Source organism: Mirounga leonina, unplaced genomic scaffold (assembly GCF_011800145.1).
Source record: "Mirounga leonina isolate KUSES-001 unplaced genomic scaffold, KU_Mleo_1.0 Mir_165, whole genome shotgun sequence".
NCBI classification, from domain to species: domain Eukaryota; kingdom Metazoa; phylum Chordata; class Mammalia; order Carnivora; family Phocidae; genus Mirounga; species Mirounga leonina.
Genome location: NW_023270415.1, coordinates 34,633,458 through 34,660,351, shown reverse-complemented (window position 1 = coordinate 34,660,351; position 26,894 = coordinate 34,633,458). Strand labels below are relative to the sequence as shown.

Below are 26,894 nucleotides of genomic sequence, written 5' to 3'. Positions count from 1 at the left end.
AAAGTTCTTAGCACCACGCTTGACACACATTAAGCACTCAATAAATGGTAAGTACTAAGATAAGAGTTTATTTCTTTTTCATAGAAGACCAAATATTTCCTTCCTGTTATTAGGATATGTAGTTCTTATTTAAACTCAAGGTCATTTTGCTTTGACTTCTATCCCACAGAAATATAATAAGTTTTTAGTGATCCCTTTACTATCCAAAATGAAGCCAATTACTTCAGTCTGATATTCACTGGCTCTCTCTGCAGCTTTCAGAACCACGGAACATAGTTCTTCTTAGATTATGTCCTTAATTTTGGTCTTTCCTATATTTAACAAATTTGGGTGCCCCCCCCATTTATCAACGTCCAGCATAAGCATACTAATTATCCAAATAAAGAAAAGACAAGGGGCGCCTGGTGGCTCAGTTGTTAAATGCCTGCCTTCGGCTCAGGTCATGATCCCAGGGTCCTGGGATCGAGCCCCACATTGGGCTTCCTGCTCTGCAGGAAGCCTGCTTCTCCCTCTCCCACTACCCCTGCTTGGTGTTCCCTCTCTCTCTGTGACTCTGTCAAATAAATAAATAAAATCTTAAAAAAAAAAAAAGAAAAGAAAAGACAAAAAAAAAATCTGGAACCACTATAATCACTGGACAGAAATTCTTTGCAAAAAATTTAAGAACCATATAATAAAAGAAGACCTTTTAGATTACCCACCCCAAACTTAATACCATCATAAACCTCATTTCCACTCCACATCACAAAAATACTAATAAAAACAATTAGAGACTAGGCAAAATACAAAAGTATGAAAAAAAAAAAAACCCTACAAAAGCATAAATTTCAGCTTTACCTAGATTCTAATAATCTATATCTGAAGAAAACTACACTGACTACCATTCTATTTCATTTTGTCATCACTCTCTATTTAAAGTATCTGGAATATGGAGATTTAGTTCCTGTTCCTAAAATATTTAGCTTGAGTAGATTCTTAAAGAATAACCTTTCCAAAATCCATTTAATGTAGGTTTATTGGTGGTAATTTCTCTCATTTTTTTAATCTATGTATGTCTGCATTCTCATCTTCAAAAGATTTGTTGAGCACACTATTTTATATTGATGATAATCTCTCAACTCTTTGAGGATATTTTTCCCACTATCTTCTTCTGTTACTCCTAATTCTGCAATTCTAATTTATAAATCCATTCACATGATCTTTTTCTCTATAGCTGTTTTTTTGGTCTTTGGTGTCATGCATTTCACTTGATGAAAGCATGACTTTCTTTTTATCATCTTGCTTGGGATATAATGGACCTAAGAATTTATTTTTCATCAGTATTCAAACACAGACATTAACTCTTAAAATATCTCTTCTACTCCATACTCTATTGCAGGGGTTAGCAAACTGTGGTTGCAGGCCAAATCTGGCCTCTTACCTGTTTTTGTGAATAGTTTTATTTGAACATAGTCATGTTCATTCATTTACATATCTTCTATGGCTGCTTTCCCACTACAATGGAAGAGTTGAATACGAATGATGAGACTATATAACCTGCAAAGCTTATTTACTATCTTGGCCATTTACAGGAAACATTTGCCAATCCCTGCTTACAATGGCTTCTTCTTATAATTTATAATCTTTGATGATGAATTCATTCTCTGATATTAGACTAAGAGTAATCTTTGGGGTTTAGTACAGTCAGGGTGTGTTTCTAATTCTGTCAGTGGTTTGAGGGCACCCCCAAGAGTCTAGACTACAGGAGTCCTAGCTCAGCCCCCCATCTGGTTAGCCAAAAGCTCAATATCCTGAAAACTGCTATCAGCATCATCCACTATTCTAATTCCAGTTTGTAAGATTTTCCTTGCCTTTATTTTTTATTTTTTTGGAAGAAGGGGGCAATGAAAACCACTTTGCCTCTTTGTGAAAACTGTTACTGTCATAAAAATGTGTTCTATCAGGGACATACTGCTCTGCAGCAGGAGGTTGTTTATAGCATCTAGTCTTTCACAATTCTGAACATGGAAAATTGGGATATAACCTTTCTGAGTCATAAAATTGGGAGGACTATCACATAAATACTTCCCATCTACATGTGCATGTATGTACACTGGCAGGGGGAATGACAGTATTATTCTAACAGTATAAACAAACCAACTCAGACATATTCATCTATTCAGTATATAAATGCCTAATGTGTACCAGACACTATACTGAGAAAGCAGAATAAACACTGACCAGCCTAAAGTAAGCCTCCCTACCATTACCCCACTTATTTAACAGACTTATCCCCAGAATTTTTTGGGAGGTGGAGGGGACCTGACCTCCCCAACTAAACTGAAGTCTCCAAAAGAGCAGAAATAGTATCTATCTAATTTAGTGATGTATCCTCAGTACCTGACAGAAGGTAGGTGCTTAATAAATGTTTAAAATAAGTTATTAAGATAGGACTGTCCTCAGGAAACTTATAATTTTACAACTTTTATCTGATTTTTCTTTCCTCTTAGACATTCTTTCTTAGTTTTAATAGGGCAACAGAACAATCTGAGCCTCTTTGAAGCTAGGTATGTGACTAGATGATTTATCCTTCTATCACCAATTTGTCAAAAAACATACACTCTTTCTTTCCCCACAGAAAATAAAATATCTTCAACAATCTTGTTTTTAAGGTGTTTCACATATTTAGATTTAACTCAGTCATATTCTGAAGCCATTTTAAAAAACTGCTTGTACACTCTATTATCTACTGCTAAGTAACAAATTATCCTAAAGTTTAGTCACTAAAAATAACAATAATCATTTATTACTGCTCAGTTTCTGTGGGCTAGAAATTTGAGAGGGGCTAGAAAATCCTCTTAAATAGTGGCTCATGTACACAGCTAACAAGCTGGTGCTGAGAGCTGAGAAGAGGCCTCAGCTCCTCTCCATTTAGGTGTTTCTACAGGGCTTCTTGAGTCCTCACAATGGTAACTTCTGAGCATATAATCCAAGAGACCAAGGCAAATGCTGAAATGTCTTTTATGACCAAGTCTTGGAGGTCCCATACCATTACTTCTCTATCGTATTCCGTCACAGACCATCTCTGAGTCAATGTGGGGCGGACCACACAAGGTGCAAACACCAGAAGGTAGGAATGCTTGGGGCAGTTTTTGAGGCTGGCCAACATACAGATATGTATGATTGTAACAGAACTTTAGAAACAAAACAAACTTGTATTGGGTTACAAGTTATAACAGTCCCAAGAATAACCAGGTGTTCGAAACCCCAGGTCTTTCCATTATATCACACTACGAGTCAACGTGCAATAACCCACAAAGTGTCCATCTCCTAGCATGTAACAAAATTAGTAAGAATTTAAAAAAGAAATTAAAAATAAAGTAATAAATGTGTAAGAAGAAAGTAGATAAATGAAATATAGGGACTGAAAAACATTCTCTGAGCATAAAAAAATGGAAGCTGGATAAACTTTAATGACAGAATAATCTTAAACTTCTATCAACCAAAACTAATAAAAAAGTGGCAAATGAATAACTGGGAGAAAAAAGAGCTCTTATAAATTAATGAGAAAACAAGGAACAACCAATAAAAAAATGTACAAAGAATATAAGACAGTCACAAATGATGAAATATGAATGATCAATAAATGTGGCTTTTTTAATTATTAAAGAAATGCTTTGATAAAAACAATCTTTTTTTTTTTTTTAAGATTTTATTTATTTATTTGACAGAGAGAGACACAGCGAGAGAGGGAACACAAGCAGGGGGAGTGGGAGAGGGAGAAGCAGGCTTCCCGCGGAGCAGGGAGCCCGATGCGGGGCTCGATCCCAGGACCCCGGGATTATGACCCGAGCTGAAGGCAGACGCTTAACGACTGAGCCACCCAGGTGCCCCACAATCTTCATTTTTAAAATCTATTAGTATGGCAAATATTTACAAATGGGCGCTCTCATATGCTTCCTTGTGTGTACAAATTAGAGTCATATTTCAGGAAGGCAATGAGACAGCTATGCACAGCCAGAGGCTTCAAACTGCTCATTCCCTCTGACCTAGTAATTTCAATCCTGAAAATCTTTCTAAAGAATAGAAATGCATTTATATCACTGGGTATGAGAATACTATTTGTTCAAAAGCTTGGTTTTAACATATTTTAGTCTGTGCTGATACTAAGTGAATTTAAAAAAAGAACTTAAGACTTAGCAAACTAAACAAATTAGTATTAGCTAAGACTAAAGCAAGTTTTTAAATAAAATTAAATTTGACTTATGCTCTGTCCTCTGTCATAAATGACACATTTCTCAGCTGTGTTTCCCTACCATTTGATGTAAAGGGATAATTTTCAAATTATCTGATTACTGTAAATCACTTGGGACATAATTCAATTTAAAGTGAACTTAATGGATTTCAAAATGCTTTCCTCAACAAAAGCTAAGTTCTTGGTTCTACTAACACCATAAAAAAAACCAGTGTAATCCCCAGTGCTTGAGTGGCAGCCATCTGACTCTTCCCTCAGGTGTTTAAAGTAGCTCTGTTAGTCTCAAAATTGAAATACAAAATGAAGTTCTATATACACTCTGATGTGGGCATTAGCTATACACTCTTTCACTTTTCATGAATGGTGATAAAGATTCTCTCCTTAAACTCCAGTCAGGCTCCTCTGAGCCATCTTCTTGACTAGGCCTCACCTTGGCCTATAAAAACTGCAAATGCTCAGCAGTGGATCTCATCCACTACCTGCCCCCCCCCCCCACATTAAAAAACCCGGACACACACTAACAGAGTTCTAACAACTCAAGGATGATCGTAGCCGCACTTAAAGTGTGTGCCTGACAAAATTCAGGGCTGCTAAAAAAAATTTAATGTTTGTTCCATCTACACCTGTGAGAGGACCCTGACTACTACCCTATCTTAGAGCATTTTCTAAAAAGGGCTTACAGTGGTAAATATCCTTCCTCTCTCATTTTGAGATGTACAGTTGACCCTTGAACAATGCAGGGTTCAGGGGCACTGACTCCCAGTGCAGTTGAAAATCCCCCTGTAACTTCTGACTCCCCTCAAATTTAATTATTAATAGTCTACAGATAACCAGAAGCCTTACTAATAACAGAAACAGTCAGTGAACACATATTTAAAATGCTATATGTAGGGACGCCTGGGTGGCTCAGTTGGTTAAGTGGCTGCCTTCGGCCCAGGTCATGATCCCAGGGTCCTGGGATCGAGTCCCACATCGGGCTCCTTGCTCAGCAGGGAGCCTGCTTCTCCCTCTGTTTGTGCTCTGTCAAATAAATACAATCTTAAAATAAATAAATAAATAAAATGCTATATGTATTATATACTGTATTCTTACAATAAATTAAGCTAGAGAAAAGAAAAATGTAACTAAGAAAACCATAAAAAAGGGCGCCTGGGTGGCTCAGCTATTAAGTGTCTGCCTTCAGCTTGGGTCATGATCCCAGGGTCCTGGGATCGAGACCCACACTGGGCTCCCTGCTCAGCGGGAAGCCTGCTCTCCCTCTCCCACTCCCCCTGCTTGGGTTCCCTCTCTCACTATATCTCTCTGTCAAATAAACAAATAAAATCTTAAAAAGAAAAGAAAACCATAAGAAGAGAAAATGTAGGGCGCCTGGGTGGCTCAGTTGGTTGAGCGACTGCCTTCGGCTCAGGTCATGATCCTGGAGTCCCAGGATCGAGTCCCGCATCGGGCTCCCTGCTCAGCGGGGAGTCTGCTTCTCCCTCTGACCCTCCTCCCTCTCATGCTCTCTGTCTCTCATTCTCTCTCTCGCAAATAAATAAAATCTTAAAAAAAAAAAAAAGAAGAGAAAATGTATTTATGGTATTGTAGTGTAAAAAATTCAAAAAAATATAAGGGGACCCGCACCGTCCAAACCTGTGTTGTTCAAGGGTCAACTGTATATGTTATCTCCTATAACTTGGGAGTGTCTTTGTCAAGAATCTGAAAGCCACTCCTCAGAAATGTAATCATCCAGAAGGATAGGGCCTAGGACTCACAGTCCACTTGGGAGAACAGAATTCTAACTAGCAGAAAAAACTGGCCTAATCACATTTATACCAATAAAACCTTTGTCATTTTTCACTTCCCTGACTCTACTTAGCTTCCACCCATACCCACCCACCTCTCTACTTCCTCATTCTCCCTTTGAAATGCCCAGTTACCTCTATACAAATACAAGTTGAGTTCAGATCAAGCTGGACCCTCTTCCTTATTGCAAGAGGATATTACTGATTAGAATCTGTCCTTACCATTTTAACTACTATCAGGTTTTATTTTTAATAATAGAGGGATTTTTCCTTTGCAGTTAAGAAATAGTGGGATTGAGAGATCTCAGATATCAGTATCCAAGGCTGAGGACATACCATTTATCTCTGCAGAGCCAATTAGATAACTTCCATAATTTAGAATGGCATTCAAGTGATCTGAAAACGTAACTAAAGGTTGGAGTGCAAATGAGGGCTTAAGCCTACATAATTTCTGAGACAATATATCTATCAGAGGATTGCATGAGCAAAAGCTATGGTCATTATCCAACTAGGTTATGACAAGAAAAAAAAAATGAAGGCTAAGGACTAGAAGGCTTGCTGGGATTTAAATGTGAAGAAATGAAAGAATTTCCCTAGTAAGCTGCTGTTGGATATTTTTGGGGAAAATATAAGATGATTTTAGGTTGGTTTAGTTGTGGGTTTTATTTACGGCTATAACAACTCATATTATACCACGAAGGCCAAAGAAGTAAGTATCTTCAAAATTGGGAGATATACCTATTCAAATGAATTAAGCCTCCACTCTTACCTCAAATATATCAGCAGAAGGGACAGAAAAACATGAATTTATGAGAAGAAAATGCCAGGGCCTTAAGAAGAGGAAGAAATTAGTTTCATAAATTTGAAGAGGGACAATGTCCAAGTGCCAAGCCAACAGGCTAAACCAAAGACGCCCAAGAGTTTTATCAATTATGAGTGTATTTTTAAATTCTACAAGGCTATCTAGAACTACATTAACTTTCTATTATTCTAATGAAAATTAAAAGCTAAGGATCAGAAAACCAGTGTTCTAGTCAAAACTTCTGTTCTTGAGCAAACCACTTACATTAAAAGTTACTTAATAAATAAAATGAGTCATTGGGATTAATGCCCATAGGGTTCTTTTACCTTGAAAGCACTATGATTCACAAGCTTTAACTTTAAAAATTAATTTACTTAACTTCTGTTATAGACTGAGTTATGCTCTGCCCCCACAAATTCGTATGTTTAAGTCCTAACCCCTGGTATCTCAGAAGCTGACTCTATTTGGAAATAGCATCTTTAAAAAGGTAATTAGGGCGCCTGGGTGGCTCAGTTGGTTAAGCGACTGCCTTTGGCTCAGGTCATGATCCTGGAGTCCTGGGATCGAGTCCCACATCGGGCTCCCTGCTCAGCGGGGAGTCTGCTTCTCCCTCTGACCCTCCCCCCACCCCATGCTCTCTCTATCTCATTCTCTCTCTCAAATAAATAAATAAAATCTTTAAAAAAAAAAAAAAAAAAAAGAAGGAAGACTAAAGCTGAATTTCCTTTTTTAAAAAAAAAAAAAGGTAATTAAATTAAAATGAGGTGCCTCTCATCCAATAATGACTGGTGTCCTTTAAGAGGAGGAAATTCTGATACAGACACATGCACAGAGGGAAGACAATGTGAAGATAAAAGAAGATGGCCATCTGTAAGCTAAAAAGAGAGACGTCCTCAGAAGAAACCAACCCTGTTGACACCTTGATTTCAGCCTTCTAGCTGCCAGAATTGTGAGAAAGTACACTTCTGTTATTTAAGACACCCAGTCTTTGGTATTTGGGTATGGCAGCCCTGGCAAACTAATATACCTTTCAATTATTAAAAAAAAAAAAAAAAAAGATGGACTGCATAGGGTGTATAGGATACTACTACTAGCATTTCTGAAGCTGTCAACTTCAGAAATGTATGAATGTTTACAAAATTTTATTTTTCCTCTGAGCATATTCTGCTCAATTAAATTATAAGAGATAACTTCAAGTTTATACAATTTATACAAGTTTCCTTTCAAGGAATATTGACATTCTGACCTTCCTACAAAATTATTTTGGCAGATAAATATCACAATCTTTGTAGGGAGGATAATTATAATCCTTATATGAAGGTTCAATACAGTCTAATATAACAAAATTGGAAACAATCTAGATAGCAATGACAGAAGCATGATTAAATAAATTACAGTATATGATAAAATATGAAATTACTAAACTAGCTTGAAAAGAATACCACTGAATGATACAGGGAAATGCACATAATATTGAGAGCTAAGCTGAATATAAAACTGAATAAAGTCCCAATTGTTAAATACACACAAACAAAATTCACCAAACTGTTAGCAGTAATTATCTCTGGGTTGTGAGTTATGAGAAATAATTATGTGCACGAAAAAAGAGGTGCCACGCACAGCCAAACATAAGACCACTCCTTCAAGTTTAGGAGAGGCAGCTGTATTGCCTAATTCACAGAAACAAACAAAGTCAGCAAAATGAGGAGACAAAGGAATATGCTCTAAAAAAGAATGAGAATAAACGTCAGAAAAAAACTAAATGAAATGGAAACAACCGATCTACCCAATAACGAGTTCAAAATAATGGTCATAAAGATATTCACTGGAGGGCGCCTGGGTGGCTCAGTTGGTTAAGCGACTGCCTTCAGCTCAGGTCATGATCCTGGAGTCCCGGGATCGAATCCCGCATCGGGCTCCCTGCTTGGCAGGGAGTCTGCTTCTCCCTCTGACCCTACCCCCTCTTGTGCTCTCTCTCTCTCAAAAAAAAAAAAAAAAAAAAAAATGTTCACTGGATTGGGGAGAAAAGTGGATGAACTTACTGAAAACTTCAACAAAGACATAGAAAATAATCTGGGTTGAAGAATACAAAAAACAAAAACACTACACTAGAGAGAATAAACAGATTAGATAATGCAGAAGAATGAATCAGTGATATGGAAGGAAGGGTAATAGCACCCATGCTAAAAAGCAAAAAGAAAAGAGTTGTTTGAAAATGAGGATAAGTTATGGGATCTCTTGGACAACAACAAGCAAACAAACATTTACATTACAGGTCCCAGGAGAAGGGGAGAAAGGGACAGAAAACTCATTTGAGAAATAATAGCTGAAAACTTCCCTAACCTGGGGAAGGAAATAGACATCAGGGTTCAGGAAGCACAGAGAGTTCCAAAGAAGATGACCCAAGAGGGTCCGCACCACAACATAATAATTAACATATCAAAGATAAACAAAAAAATTTAAAAGCAGAAAGAGAGAAGCAACTAGTAATGTATGCAAGAAAAGCCACAAGGTTATCAGATGATTTTTCAGAAGAAATTTTGCAGACCAGAAGAGAGTGGCATGATATATTCAAAGTACTGAAAGAAAAAAAACCCTACAAACAAGAATACTGTACCTGGCAAGGTTATTAATCAGAATAGAAGGGTTTCCCAGATAAAAGTTAAAGAGTTTAACACCACTGAACTGGCCTAATAAGAAATGTTAAAGGGACTTCTTTAAATGGAAAAGACAAGACCATAATTACAAGTAAGAAAATTATGACAATATATACATAAAACATGGAGGCGAGGATTTAAAAAGTTCTTTTAGAATGTGTTTGAACATAAGTGACCATCAATTTAATATACAGACTGCTATATACTTAAGATCTTATATATGAACTTCACAGTAACCACAAACCCAAAAACTAACAGCTACACAAAAAATTGAGAGGAAGAAAGCCAAGCATAACCTAAAGAAAGTCATCAATCACAAAGAAAGAGAGCTAGAGAAGAAAGGAACAGAGAAAAACTATAAAAACAATCAGAAAACAATTAACAAAATGGCAATTGCTTTAAATGTAAATGGCCTAAGTATTCCAATCAAAAGAAATAGGGTGACAGAATGGATTAAAAACAACTCATCTATATGCTGCTGAAGAGACTTACTTCAGACCTAAAGACATGTGCAGACTGAAAGTGAAAGGATGAAAAAAAATATTCCATGCAAATGGAAGTGAAAGAAAAAGCCAAGGTAGCAGTGCTTATTATCAGACAAAACAGACTTTAAAATAAAGTGTGTGAAAGAGGCAAAGAAGGACATTACATAATGATAAAGGGAACAATCCAACAAAAGTATATAACTACTATAAATACCTATGCACCCAAAACTGGAAGAGCCAAATACATAAAGCAAATATTAACAAACATAAGGGAAAAACTGATAGTAATACAGTTATAGTAGGGAACTTTAATACCCCATTTGCATCAATGGGTCGATCATCCAGGCAGAAAACCAGTAAGAAAACAGTATTCAAAGGACACATTAGTCCATCAATTCTAAAGGACTGAACAGATATATACAAAATATTCTATCCAAAAGTAACATAATATACATTCTTTTCAAGTGTATATGGAACATTCTCCAGGATAGATCATGTTAGGCCACAAAACAAGCCTCAATAAATTTAATAAGACCGAAGCCATATCATGCACCTTTTAAACAACTGTACAAAACTAGAAATCAATTACAAAAACAAACAAACAAGAAAACAAACCTGAATCAAAACAAAAAAACCGTGGAGGCTAAGCAACATGCTACTATACAACCACCCAATGGCTCAATGAAGAAATCAAAGAGGAAATCAAATAATACAGGGAGACAAATGAAAATGAAAACAGAACAGTCAGTCCCAAGTTCTGGGATACAACAAAAGCAGTTCTAGAAGGGAAATTTATAGCAATACAGGCCCCTCAAGAAGCAAGAAAAATCTCAAATAAACCATCTATCTTTATACTTAAAGAAGCTAGAAGAAGAGTAACAAACAGACCACAAAGTTAGCAGAAGAAAGAAAATAATTAGAGGAGAAATACATTAAAATAGAGACTAAAAGAACAAAACAAAAACAAAAAAGATCAATAAAACCAAGTGCTGGTTCTTTGAAAAGATAAAACAAAATTGCCAGCCTCATCGGGGGAAAAAAAGAGTAAAATCACAAATGGAAGAGAAGTAACAAACACCACCACAAAAATACATAGGATTATAAGGGACTACTAAAAAAATTATATGTCAACAAATTAGACAACCTAGAAGAAATGGTTAAATTCCTAGAAACACAATCTTCCAAAACTGAATCAGGAAGAAACAGGAAATCAGAACAAAGCAATTACTAGTAGCAAAATTGAATAGGTAATCAAAAAACTCCCAAAAACCAAAGTCAAAAATCAGATGGATTAATAGGTGAACTCTACCAAACATTTAAAGAAGAGTTAATACCTATTCTCCTCAAACTACTCCAAAAAACAGAAGAGGAGGGAAAACTTCCAAATTCATTCCACAAGGCTAGAATTACCCTCATACCAAAAACAAAGACACTATGAAAAAAGAAAATAACAGGCCAATATCCCTGATGAACACAGATGCAAAAATCCTCAACAAAATATTAGCAAACTGCATTCAAAAAAACATTAAAAGGATCATTCACCACTATCAAGTGGGATTTATTCCAGATATGTAGGGATGGTTCAATATTCACAAATCAATCAATGTGATACACCACATTAACAAAATGAAACATAAAAATCATATGATCATCTCAATAGATGTAGAAAAAGCATATGACAAAATTCAACATACATTAATAAAAACTAAACAAAGTGGGTTTAGAGGGAACGTACCTCAATATAATAAACGCCATATATGAAAAATCCACCTGACATCATACTCAATGGTGAAAAACTGAGAGCTTTTCCAGTAAGATCAGGAACAAGACAAGGATGTCCACTCTTGCCACTTCTATTCAATACAGTATTTAAAAACCTTGCTACAGCAATCAGACAAGGAAAAAAAGTAAAAGAAAGAAAAGGTATCCAAAATGGTAAGAAAGAAGCTAAATTGTCACTATGTGCAGATGACATGATACTACACACAGAAAACCCTAAAGACTCCACCAAAAAACTATCAGAACTAGTAAATGAATGCAGTAAAGTTGTAGGATATAAAACTATTATACAGAAATCCGTTGCACTTCTATGCACTAATAATGAAGTAGCAGAGACATTAGGAAAACAATTCTATTTACGATTGCACCAAAATAATAAAATATCTAGAAATAAACTTAACCAAGGAGGTAAAAAGACTGATACTGTGAAAACTATAAAACACTGATGAAAGAATTGAAGATGACACAAATGGAAAGATATACCATGCTCATGGATTGGAAGAATTAATATTGTTATAATATCCATACTACCCAAAGCAATCTACAGATTTAATGCAATCTATCAAAATATCAATAGTATTTTCACAGAACTAAAACAAATATCCCTAAAATTTGTATGGAACCACAAAAGACCCCAAACAGCCAAAGCAATCTTGAAAAAGAAGAACAAAGCAGAGGTACCATAATCACAGACTTCAAGATATACTACAAATCTATAATCAAAACAGTATGGGGGCGCCTGGGTGGCTCAGTCGTTAAGCATCTGCCTTCAGCCCAGGTCATGATCCCAGGGTCCTGGGATCGAGCCCCGCACTGGGCTCCCTGCTCCGCGGGAAGCCTGCTTCTCCCTCTCCTGCTCCCCCCGCTTGTGTTCCCTCTCTCTCTGTCAAATAAATAAAATCTTTAAAAAAAACAAAACAAAAAAAACCACAACAGTATGGTTCTGGCACAAAAACAGACACACAGATCAATGGAACAGAACAGAGAGCCCAGAAATAAACCCATTCTTATATGGTCAATTAATTAATCTATGACCAAGGAGGCAAGAATGTACAGGGGAAAAGACAGTCTCTTCAATAAATGGTGCTGGAAAAACTGGACTACTATATGCATAAGAATGAAACTGAACTACTTTCTTACACCAGACACAAAAATAAACTCAAAATGAATTAAAGACCTAAATGTGAGACCTGAGACCATAAAACTCCCAGAAGAAAACATAGGCAATAATTGCTTTGACACTGGCCTTAGCAATATTTTTCTAGGCAAAGGAAACAAAAGCAAAAGTAAACTGTTGGGATTACCACCAAAATAAAAAGCTTTTGCATAGCAAAGAAACAGTCAACAAAACAATCTACCAAATGGGAGAAGATATTTGCAAATGATATATCCAATGAGGGATTGATATCCAATACACATTAACTTATACAACTCAACACCTAAAAAACCCAAATAATCTGATTTAAAGTGGGCAGAGGACCTAAATAGGCATTTTTCCAAAGAAAATGTACAGATAGCCAATAGACATATGTAAAGATGCTCAATATCACTAGTCATCAGGGAAATACAAAGCGAAACCGCAATGAGATATCACCTCAGCCCTGTCAAATGGCTTCAAAAACAACAAGAAATAACAAGTGTTGCAAGGATGTGGAGAAAGAGGAACCCTTGTGTACTGCTGTGGGAATATAAACTGATGCAGCCGCTGTGGAAAACAGTATGGAGGTTCCTCAAAAAATTAAAAATAGAATTACCATATGATCCAATAATTCTACTACTGGGCATTTAGCCAAAGAAAACAAAAACATTAACTCAAAAAGATACATGCACCCTTATGTTTACTGAAGTATTATTTGCAACAGCCAAGATACGGAAACAACCCGTGTCCATCAACAAATGAATGGATAAAGAAAATGTATATAAACAACAGAATATTACTCAGCTATAAAAAAGAATGAGATCTTGCCATCTGTGACAACATGGATAGACCTACAGGTTAGTATGCTAAGTGAAACAAGTCAAAGAAAGAAACATCATAGGATTTTACTTACACAAAACAAATAAAAAAAGGAGAAACAGACCCATAAATACAGAGAACAAACTGATGGTTGCCAGAGGGGAAGGGATGGGGATGGGCAAAAATGAGTGAAGGAGAGTGGGAGGCACAGGCTCCCAGTTATGGAATGAATAAGGCAAAGCAAAAAGGTACAGCACGGGGAATAATAGCCAGTAGTATTATAATAGCATTGCATGGTGATTGATGGTAACACACTCGTGGTGAGTACAGCATGGTGTATAGACTTGTTAAATCACTATATGTACACCTAAAATTAATGTAATATTTTGTGTCAACTATACTTCTATAAAAAAAGGGGTCTCATGCAAATGCTTAATCCAGTGCAGAAATAGCATATAAACTGGCTAAACCAAACATTTAATTCTGAAATAAGAGAAGTTAACTGAGGTATTATGTATTTACACCAATAATGCTATATAGCCAAGAAAAAGTAGAAATACAGCCACCATCAGACCAGGAGAGGTATTATACGCTTATAAGACCTCATATCTATAACCAAGATGAATTACATGAACAAAGCCATGGCATAGCAGAGAATTAAACTTTCACTGCTTCAAAAGAATGTATTTTTAAAAAATCTGTGTACATAAAAATTAGTATGGCTTTCACATTTTCTTGACCCATAACTCCATATGTACAAAAAAACTACATCAAAAACAGATTTTTAAGTTGTAAGTGAACTTTTGTTAAAAACAGAAAAAAAATTTTAAAAAATCAACTTACTATTTAAAACATTAGCATTTTAACCTTAACTCAGCATATCTTTTAGGAATGAGAAAATTTCTAAGGAAATAAGATAAACACAGGCACTGGCTTGAGTGAAACTGCCTAAATGTCAAATAATATGAGATTAGTTGAATCATAAGCTAGAACTCTGGCTTTTAATCTCTGGATCACATAATATTTTGAAAATTTGCTAAAAACAATGAACTCTCACCCCAGAATTATAAAAATAGGTATACCCCCGATTTTTGCATACATGACAGGAGATTTACAAATAACTGAAGCTTAAACCATCTTACCCAGGCTAGAAAAATGTAGTATCATGGAAACATATTCATATTAATTGTTAAATGAAAAAAAGCAAGGGATAAACCAGTAGATACAAAGAAAAAAATATGTTTATATCTATGAACAGGAAAGAGACAAGAGACCAAGTTATTAGCAGTTGTTATCCTGGGATAGCAGAATTACAAATTATTTTCCTCTGTAATTTTGTATATTCTCTATATTTTCTTAATGAACTAGTTATATAATTAGAAAATTTAAGAGTTAGAATTTATTTTATACAAATTATCAACCAAATTAGAGTAGGCTCCGATTATCATTTTTTCAAGTTTTAAAGTATATAATAAGTAAATAATAAATCACTGATGATCACTGATAACAGAGTACTCATGGGTGACTGAGATCATTTTGTAAATCTGTTAGATGGAGAAAGGCCAGAGTATGTATTTCCTATTTCATACAGTACCACAAACTTAAAAGCAATCACAGGCAATAACTAAAGTTCTCTTTTGTAAATACAAAACTATTTTTGCTTTTGGACGTCAGGACACTTTGAAAAGTATCTAAAATAAATTTTTAAAGAAACAAAGATTAGAACAACTTACATTTTCTATTGTGTATTAACAGAGCTTGTTTCAGATCTATTGTTGCTCTTCCTAATAAAGCATCAGCTTTTAAAGTATAATGACTCCAAACTCGAAATTCCAATGTAGTCTGTGGGGTCACATTTCTGTAAGGGTAAAATTATAACAAAAATACAGGAGTATACATTTACTTCAATAATTTTTAAAAAGCCATGAATTCAGTTTTGAGAAAAAATATTGTGTTGAACAGTAAATTATCTGAATTATAAATAAAAACAATTACTTCCCTTCAAGTACATAGGACTTTAGTAACTAGATAAGAATTCTTGTAATTACCAAACCAAAACACCAGCAATAGATAGTCTTGTTGAGATTTCACAGTAACACTAGTTCTATTTGAACAAACTCCTAAATATTTAAGAGAACTGTTGGTGTTATTTATAATAATTTTACTGTACACAAATTTATAACATTATGTTTCAGAAAGGACAAAATTAACAGTGATTTTCTGCCTTATTTATTTTTACAAGACAATAACAGAAAATACAGCTGTATGGAATAATTCAGTTAATAAAGCAAAAAGCAAGAATTACTATGCTTCTTCTCTAAAGAAAACAAATTAACCAAAAATCTTTTCATACTTAAAATTGTCTATTCACATTGCAAAATAACACTACTTACTTTGAAATTATCCTACAACTACAACAACAGACCAACCACAAAAGCATTCTAAGAAGCATACGCCTCCTTTTGGAAATTTTGCATTTTCTATACAAGGTACTTACACGGTTAGCTGTTCATCCCATTTTGGATTAGAAGAACTACTGGATTTTGCTGTTTTCTTAATTTCTCCATCTACAACTACTTCTGTATATATTGCTGTTCCAAACCAGTTCTTTTTTCTTTTTAGTTTGGCACTAGAAACTAACAGAAACATGATAATCACTAGTGAATATATACAGACAAAAAGTAGTACTTTGAGCAATAAATCAATAAAAATGGAACTGTGGGGGAGCCTGGGTGGCTCAGTCAACTGAGCGTCTGCTTTCGGCTCAGGTCATGATCCTGGAGTCCCAGGATCGAGCCCCAAGTCGGGTTCCCTGCTCAGCGGGGAGTTTGCTTCTCCCTCTCTTGCTCTCTCTCTCTCAAATAAATAAATAAAATCTTTTAAAAAAAAATGGAACTGTGCTTCTTAGGCAACTCAAACTCTTCACTGGCGAATGAAGAAACAATACAAAAGAACTACTGATAATGCCTGAGAACCATTTAAATTTTTAAGTTTTACTGAAATATAATTCATATACCACGCAATTCACCCATTTAATCTGTACAGTTCAATGGTTTTAATATACTCACAGTTGTGCAACCATCACCACAAGCAACTTTATTTATTTATTTATTTATTTTTAAAGATTTTTAATTTATTTGTCGGCGAGAAAGAGACCACACAAGCAGGGGGAGTGGCAGGCAGAGGGGGAAGCAGACTCCCCACTGAGCAAGGAGCCCGATGCGGGACTTGATCCCAGGACTGAGCCACCCAGGCGTCCCTCACCACAAGAAACTTTAAAAATATATTCATCACCCCAAAAAGAAACCCCACACAGTCACCATATTTCCTCTTAGCTGCTCCCCCCTCAGCCTTAGGCAACTACCAATTACTCTCTGTCTCTATAGATCTGCCTATTCTAGACGTTTCATAGAAATGGATTCACACAACATATGGTCTTTTGTGACTGGCTTCTTTCACTCAGCATGCTTTCAAGGTTCATCCATGTTGTAGCATGTATCAGTACTTCATTCCTTTTACTGACAAATAATATTTCCACTGGTATGGGTATACTTTTTATTTATTGATTCATCAGTTGATAGAGATCTGGGTTGTTTCTACTTTTTGTCTATTGTGCATAATACTGCTCAACATCTGTGCACAAGTTTTTGTGTGGACATATGTTTTCACTTCTCTTGGCATACACCGAGGAGTGGAACTGTTGGGTCATATGGTAACTCAGTTGAATAATGCCAGACTGTTTTCCAAAGTGGCAGTACCATTTTACACTCCCACCAGCAGGGTAATAAGGGTTCCAATTTCTTCACATCCTTGCCAACCATTTGAATTTAATACTGAATTGCATCAAATGTCAAGAGAAAGCTAAGTATTTTCAGATTCAACATACCTATGAACCTCTCTGCCAGGTAGTGTTTCATACTTGCCTATTGAAAATTATATAAACTTTAATTAAAAAAAAAATGCTTTACCAGGAAAGTTGGTTTCCAAAAAAAGGGAAGTATTTGCTTTTTCAAATAAAAACATTAATTTCAAAATGTCATTGGAGAAGTTAATCATAATCCTTCACAAAGTGAATTTTATATCAGATTTACCTGATTTGGAGGAAGACCTGTTTAATTTAGGCTAAACAATTAATTTTAAATAATTTTTGCAACTACTGGGCGCCTGGGTGGCTCAGTTGGTTAAGCGACTGCCTTCGGCTCAGGTCATGATCCTGGAGTCCCGGGATCGAGTCCCACGTCAGGCTCCCTGCTCAGCAGGGAGTCTGCCTCTCTCTCTGACCCTCCCCCCTCTCATGCTCTCTATCTCATTCTCTCTCTCAAATAAATAAAATCTTTAAAAAATAATAATAATAATAATTTTTGCAACTACTAATTCAAATGACGAGTACAAATTTTCAGGGTAAAGTCCTGACTACCAAGCAGTAATAACAACTTATCAAGATCACCTTTATAGTCTGTTACCTATGAATACTGTGGGTCTGAGAAAGGGGAATGCCCTGCCCACTCCATGCCATACCTGTACCACATGTTAAAGATATCATCATAAGCTAATGTAGGCTTCTACTATGAAAGAACAGTAACATAAATAGTCACGTGAATAATTCACTGAAATATGAAATGATAAATGCTGCAGCAGAAGTAGAGTATTTGAAATAGAGTCTTCAACTAATTTTTTCTTTTTTTTAGAAAGAGAGAGAGGGTGGGGGAGGGAGAAGGGGGGAGAGAGAAAAAAAATCTTTTTTTTTTTTTTAAAGATTTTATTTATTTATTTGAGAGAGAGAGAATGAGAGACAGAGAGCACGAGAGGGAAGAGGGCAGAGGGGGAAGCAGACCCCCCGCTGAGCAGGGAGCCCGATGTGGGACTCGATCCCGGGACTCCAGGATCATGACCTGAGCCGAAGGCAGTCGCTTAACCGACTGAGCCACCCAGGCGCCCGAAAAAAATCTTAAGCAGGCTCCAGACCCAACATGGAGCCTGACGCAGGGCTTGATCCATCTCACAATCTTGAGATCATGACCTGAGCTGAAATCAAGAATCGGATGCTTAACTTACTAAGCTACCCAGGTGCCCCAGAGTCTTCAATTAATACCTGAAGAACAGCAAGAGAGACTCAAAGGAAAATACTGTATTTAAGGACTGGCAACATAAAACAGAGTATTCAATGTTATGCCTAAAGTGCTATACTCAAGGTCTTGGCAAAACTTACTCCCATCCTTCTCTGTTTCAAACTGCTCTAAGTTCAACACCACTGGAGTGACACAGAAGGCACAGACATCTCTCTCCCCAAAAAATCCTCCAACCAAGAGTCTTCGCTCTAAATTAGAGTCATTTCCTCAAAACATGCAAGTCTTTCAATACACTAAAAGAAGGGGAAAGCAGTACTGCATGGTCTTAAAATCACAGAGTGTCTTTTCAACAAATGGGGCTGGAACAACTGGACATCCAAATGCAAAAAAATTAATGTAAGCACAAACCTAACATCCTTCACAATAATTAACTCAAAATGCACCACAGACCTAAATGTAAAACACAAAACTACAAAACCCAGAGAAGATGAGAAAACCTAGCCAACCTTGGTTATAGTGATGCTTTTTAAAATACAACACCAAAGGGACAATCCATGAAAGAAATAACTGATAAACTGTACTTCATTAATGGTAAAAATTCCTGCTCTGCAAAAGACAATGTCAAGAGAATACGAAGACGTACCACAGAGTGGGAGAAAATATATGCAAAAGACACATTTGATAAAGAACCATTATCCAAAATATACAGAGAACTCTTAAAACTCATCAGTAAGAAAACAACCTGATTTTTTAAAAGATTTTATTTTTTTGAGAGAGAGAATGAGAGAGAAAGAGAGACAGCGAGCCTGTGCAGGGGGAGGGAGAGGGAGAAGCAGACTCCCCACTGATCAGGGAGCCCAACGCGGGGCTTGATCCTATAACCCTTGGATCATGACCTGAGCCGAAGGCAGACGCTTAACCGGCTGAACCACCCAGGCGCCCTAAAAACAACCTGATTTTTTTTTTTTTTTTTTTTTTTGACAGCGAGATAGACAGAAGAGCACAAGTAGAGGGAATGGCAGAGGGAGAGGGAGAAGCAGGCTCTGCACTGAGTAGGGAGCCTGATGCGGGACTCAATCCCAGGACCCGGGGATCATGACCTGAGCCAAAGGCAGATGCTCAACCATCTGAGCCACCCAGGCGCCCAAAACCAACCTGATTTTTAAAAAATGGGCCAAAGACCTTAACAGACACCTCATCAAAAAAATACATGGACAGCAAATAAGCATATGAAAAGCTGTTCAACATCATATATTATCAGAAAAAAAAACAAATTAGAACAACCACAAGATACCACTACACACCTATTAGAATGGCCAAAATCTGGAACGCTAGCAATACTAAATGCTGGGGAGGATGTGGAGGAACAGGAGCTCTCACTCTTTGGTGGTGGGAATGCAAAATGGCCACTTTGAGAGACAGTTTACCAGTTTCTTACAATATGATCCAGGAATTGTACTCCTTGGTATTTACCCAAAGGAGCTGAAAACTTATGTCTACACAAAAAAACTGCACATCGATATTTATAGCAGTTTTATTTATAACTGCCAAAACTTGAAAGTTACCAAGACGTCCTTTCAGCAGGCAAAATGAATAAACAAACTGTGGTGCACCCAGACAATGGAATATCATGCAGCACTAAAAAGAAGTAAGCTAACAAGCCATGGAAAAACCTAGAGAAAACTTAAGTGCATATTACTAAATGAAAAACCAGGTTCATCAACTGTAATGCAGGCACCACTCTGGTGAGTGATGTTAATAATGGGGGAGGCTGCACACGTGTGGGGGCAGGTGTATATGGGAAACCTCTGGACCTTCCTCTCAATTTTGCTGAATCTAAAACTACTCTAAAAAAATAAAATCTTAAAAAAAAAAAAAAAAAAGAACTGGGTTTGACATATCTGGGTTCATAGTTTAACTCTTTCTGACCCTTAATTTTCTCATTTGAAATATAGGAGAACAATAGTATCTGATTCTTAGGATCAGTGAGTGAAGGCACAGAAAGTACTGTTATCATCAATGAATGCCTGGCACTCACCAATGGTAACTATTACTCCATTATTATTAATTACTATATAGTATTAACTCTTCTGAGTTAATTGCAGATACATTCAAAATGTATCTAGTGAATACCTTTTATTGGCAAAGTCTTCAATAATACTAGGTGTTGGCAAGGTAAGGAAAGTGATTTTTAAAAGATACAATTTTTAATTTCACAAAAATGCATACTATGCTGGCAAAAAATGTATATATAAATAACTAAAATGCTACAATTTTAAGTAAATAAAAGATAACCCTATTAATTCAAATAAGAATTCTAAATAGTGAAATAAATGGGATAAACTTCATTTTCCCACTTAATAAGTTGCCTTTGGTGTTATACCCAAAATGTCCTCTACTGTAAGATTATATAAATACCAAAAATCTATCAGAAAAAGAGAGTCCTGTATGTGTATATGTATATGTAAAGAGAAAGAATTTAAGAATCCCACTCACAGTAACACCTCCCCTCAAAAAAATCTAGTAATAAATTTAATAAATGTATAGGATCTACATGAAGATAACTATAAAACTTCACTGATGGACATAAAAGAGTTGAAGGGAATGACATAATATATTCCTGGATTTGGAAGTTGTACACTGAGAGATTTCAATTATCTCTAATTTAACACATTATTTTTAAATGATCTAAATAAAAACACTAACATTGGTTTTGAGGGAGTTTGGGGGGGGGCACATCAACAGAGGAAAAGGGAAGGAGACTCTAAAATTCAAATGAAAGATAAAGAAAATTCAAGCATAGTGAAGATATATTTTAAAATACCAAGTAATGAGATATTTTTCCCAATATATTTTTTAAAGTACTATACAATGGAAATAAAGTACTATAAAATGAAAATATTAAAATAGTCTATGACATAAGGACATAAGTGAAGAGAACAGAATAAGATGTTTGTATATCACAATGGTGGCATTTCACATCAATGGGAAAAGACAGATTATTCCATAAATGTTGAAGCATTTGAAAAGAATAAAGTTAAATTCATAATTCACAAGACTCATACAAAAATATGATGATATATAGGATCACAATTTAATTTAAAAAATTATAGTAAGGTACTAGAGGACACAACAGCTACAAAATGTGAATATGCCAGCCCATTAGTTTTTCAATCTCGAGTCTGTTTTTATGTCTTGCACTTTGTTTCTGACCCTTTCCTGCAGAAAGCCTGAAATCTCAACTACTGTAGATGGTACTCTTCTGTGGGCTATTATGTTTATGTGCATGCTTCACTCCAGTGTAACACCATATTACAGTAGGTAGCTTTCTCTTAGATTTTTTTCCATTACAGTTTTCCTGCTTTGCATGATCAATGTTCATATTCTTATTATTGCCAGTCAGGTATGGGTTATGAACAGAAATAGGAATAAAACTAATTCAGCTAATAGAGTATCTCAGTTTACAGACCATAACCTGCCAGACTGCAATAGCAGAAGAGCCTTAGTCATGGTACTGATTATTTTAAAAGTAAAAGAAGTATCAATACAAAGAAAGAAAGAAAGAGAAGGAAAGGAAGGAAAGAAGGAAGGAAGGAAAGAAAGAAAAGAAAAAAAGCAAGCAAGCAAGCAAGAAAGAAAATACAGAGGTCACTGTTCTCTAATTAAAGGAGCAACAACTTGGGAGTCCAAAAATCTTGGTTGCTTTCCTATTACTAACAGAAGGCACTTACTCTGATTCTCAGTCTTAACTGGTAAAATAGTAAATATTTATTCCAAAAGGTATTGTTAATTGAGTAAGATTGTGGATTTTAAGGTGCTCTGTATTTAAAAAAAATTCGATCAACAAAATGAAAAAAAGGTAAAGACAAGGAGAAGAGAAGAAGGGAGAAAAGCAAGGCACTAAAATCTGGTACCATCTAGCATAGGTCCAAGTTCAGTTTCCCAAGAGCATCACTGTATTTCAAAGGAGAACAGTAATTAACACTCAAAATGATAAATACCATAGTGGCACTACATTGGCTACTTGCCCTTCTCTGGTCCACATCTATTTTCCAATTGGTTCTCTAGACTTCTGGGGATTCTGTGAGCTACCTGCTAGCTGTTCAATAAGTTTCTTTTTGGCTCAAATCAGTCAGATCAGGTTTTTGTTATTTCAACTAAGAACATACACAATGGCCAAGACCAGGAAGAAAGTTACAAATCAGATACGGTGGCCACACGTCCTACACAAATAACACTGAAAACCACAAATGTGGCTCTAAGCCTCTCATATCGAGCAAAAGAAGAAACATTAGGAATTATGTAAGCGGTTCTTAAGTGGAGTACACATCAGAATCCTCAAGGGTATTGCTTCAAAACATACATCTCCATGGTTCAAAGAAGACGAAATACAATATCCCTTAAACCTGGCTCAACCTCACTCCATCATAATGAGAGAAAAGATATTTACAATGACACTATCTTAGATACCACTTCTTACCTAACTGTCAACAATCCAAAGCTTGACAACATATTTTGATGAGGCTATGGGGAAACAGGCGCTCTCTTAGAAAGCTGGGAACAGAAAATGGTACAGACCCTATAGAGAGGAATATGGCAATAACTGGCAATACTACATGTGTTTACTCCCCGACTCAGCAATCTCATTCTAGGATCCTATCCTAACAAAATATGAGCAAAAATAAGAAATGACATTTGCATAAAGCTATTTATTGTAGCACTATTTGTAATAGCAAAAGAGTAGAACCATGATGTCCATCAATAGGAGACTAGTTGAATTAGCTCTGGTATATCTATTCAACAGAGTATTTCTTGTGCAGCAACAAAAAGGTATATACCCTATTATGGAGCAAACTTTAGGATATTACTACTGTTAAATGAAGAAAAATCAAGTGCAGAAAAGTACCTAAGAAGTGGCAGGCTTGGAGGAGATATATGAATACATATACTGTATATATCCGCTTATATTTTCAAAAAGCAATGGAAAAATAAACCAAAACTAATAAAAATGTTTACATACATTTTTAGATAATGGAGAGAGGTGGAAGGGATGGCATGGAGTAACCAGGCCTCTTCAAATGTACTCTAATTTAACAGTTTTAACTCCAGAGCCATATAAATGCTTTCTTTACATGTAATAAACAAAACTAAATAAAAATAAATGAAAGCAATAAACCTAACTGATTATCCAGTTGGTGGTAAAACCAAATGGAAAACTGCTTTAAGTTACTTTCAAATGTGGTATTCTGACTATACATCCTAAGAGGGGCAGGGGGGAACTCACAAAGAAATCTTAAACTGCAATGAGTGGGCCTGTTATTTTTAGTAATTTTAATGTTGCCTCTGTGTGTGTGTGTGTGTGTGTGTGTTAGGATAACACAGATATAATTATGTTACTGTCATTTGGAATTAAGATTTTTGGGCTAAGAGAAAAGAGATAGAAATATAAAGTCAAATAAAGTAAAAATAACTTTTTTCTCCTTTCAGTGGAACATGGTACTTAGAGACCACAGCTATTTTGAATTTGAAATATCAGCATGAACTCAGGATTTGTTTTTTGCTTTCTAAGACAATAAACATTTCCTTGCTCTGGTCACTGAAAACTCCTAGAAACAACTGATCTCATAGCAATAAGTACCAAAGGAATTACAGTATCTCTTCTTACTCTGGCTTCAATCCCACCCCTCCTGAGACAAATATAATTTCTAATATTCTAATCACAGAGCCGCATACATACCCCTCCTTTTTTTACATCCACATGGTTGTATACTATGCATACTACTCTACACCTTTCACTTAACAATATTATCTTAGAACCTGGCTCCTTTGGATACATATATTTATTTCATTGTCTAACTAGGATTCCGTTGCCAGCCTTTTGCTATTACAAACTCTTTCCCTTCCTCCCTCTACCCCTCCAATATATATTTTACCTCCAGGTGTTTTTTTATCTTACAGATATTTATATTGTTTATATATAATGAATTATCTGAAGTCTTCTAACCAAGACTCTCCCATCTTCTGCAAATGTTCCTTCTCCCTCTAATGCTTTCTGCTGCCAATCTAATCTGAGATGAATTGACTCCTCCTGCAAGAATTAAAAGTGTTACGCTCTGTAGGTTCTTGTCTTACCCTGTTCTCCTGTGTCTGCAGGCCATCTCAGATCCCAAGCAGACTAAAGAAACTTTCCTCTAAGTTTTCACTGCATCCAGTTAATAGTCACTCTGCATGGTAATTCTCCATATAAAACAAACCTGTCTCAACACTATACAGTAAATTCCTAAAAAACTGGGGTCTTGTGTTTTCATTCATGTAATTCCACTTAAATATTTGCCAATGATTGGATGGGTGAATAGATGAAAAAAGGCCTTCAGCATCCTTCTCCATCCTAATAACCATTTAAGGACCAGTTCAAAGTTGCTTATTCTAATACCCAAATTCTCCCACCAGCAAAGAAGATATATCTTCTCTGCATCCAGCTCAGGTTCAATAAATATTTACTGAATAAATAAAATACTTTCAGAAAGTTTCTACCTTTAAGGCCTGTTGCAACAAATACATCACAGTATGAATCTAAAAGAAAAGATACTTGCGGAATAAATTTGTTGAATTAGGTATTAAAGTTTCATCAGGGAATCACTATTTTAAGTTATTATGAAAATAACTTACCAGTTACCTGTAACTGTAACCTTCCATTGTGGTTATTACTAGTATCAGATCGTGGTGAAGCAGTGGCCATGTCCCAATATTCAGCTTATACCTATTAAAAAGTTAATTTATTCATGTGTTAGACAAGAGTATAACTTTCAATATGATTCAAACTGTTTGAATCAATTAAGAAACCAAATCTAATACAATATTTTCAACTCATCAAATGACATATTCACAGCTGTCCTCCATTTAAAATTAAAACAGTACTATAAGCATTACAGAAAATATGGCCAATAAACCATATCTGGGTCAATGTGAACAAAATAAATGATGATACTAAGACTCCAGCATTACGTGTTGATTGACTGACTGATTTTTATTATGCTCAGTTAGCCACCATATAGTACATCATTAGTTTTTGATGTAGTGTTCAATGATTCATTAGTTGCATATAACACCCAGTGCTCATCACCACACGTGCCCTCAATACCCATCACCCGGTTACCCCATCCCCCACCCCCCTCTACTTGTTGATTTATAAATAAACATACAATTTTTATATGTTAGATTATATACTTTATTTATTTACTTGATAGCTTACTTATCTAAACTATCTAAGTAAATTGCCCCTTCATCTTTTAATACTTCAGTGTGTATCTCCTAATAAAAATACTCTCTTAAATACAATAGGACGATGATCAAATTCAGGAATTTAACTAGTACACTACCATTCTCTATTATATAGCCCACATCTGTAATTTCATCAACTGTTCCAAACAAGACATTTTATCATAACTTTTTCACCATAGTACTTAGTTCAGATTTATATACTGCATTAGTTGTCGTGTCCCCGGTAAATTTTACATGTTTCTTTTTATAATTTTCTTCATGTTCTGCTTCATTCCTCCACTTCAAATTTTACTTTTTAAATAAAATACAAAGCTGAGCTACTTTGGCTTTCTTCTGCATGACAAATATTTTAAGGCTAAAACTTCTATCCACCTTTAACCTACTGAAGGATGAAGTGGAACATTCTGGTCAAGATTGAGAAATACTAATGAATATAACGTTTATCTTGTTTTTTCCTGTTGGTAGTATTTTCTATGCTCCATTTAGATCCTTCCTCCAAATTCAGGAATCTAATCCTCTAAAATCATTACACTCTCTTATTTATAGTTGCATATATTATGTGCCTGTATATATGCACATATGTGTATGAAAAGATAAGATAAACAGTTGCGTACTATTTGGTTAACTATTCTAGTTAATATATATTCACAGATTGTGAGATCTCATTCAGGCCAATGCTGTCATTCTGCAGATGAGAAAACCGGCTCAAGGATTACATCGCCTACAGGTACATCTGCTGTCATGTGCATATGAGAAAACCAATGGGAATAGAAAGCTTTAGATAATCAATGAACAATGAAGAAAATCAACAGAAATTGAAGGTTTTCAATATATATATCAGTATAT

The 26,894-nt window shown here is 35.6% G+C and overlaps 1 protein-coding gene across 7 annotated transcripts in view; it reads right to left on the bottom strand.

Annotated features, from left to right (window-relative positions):
- WWP1 (WW domain containing E3 ubiquitin protein ligase 1) overlaps nt 1–26,894 on the bottom strand; it is a 112,563-nt gene that overhangs the window by 55,683 nt on the left and 29,986 nt on the right. For all 7 annotated transcript variants that reach the window (XM_035011468.1, XM_035011474.1, XM_035011473.1 and 4 more), the window contains 3 exons: nt 25,437–25,527; nt 16,196–16,334; nt 15,432–15,556 (listed from right to left, as the gene is read on the bottom strand). In XM_035011468.1, coding sequence (XP_034867359.1) covers nt 15,432–15,556; nt 16,196–16,334; nt 25,437–25,506 — 334 coding nt within the window. In that variant the 5' untranslated portion in view covers nt 25,507–25,527. The remainder of the gene's footprint in view (nt 1–15,431; nt 15,557–16,195; nt 16,335–25,436; nt 25,528–26,894) is intronic.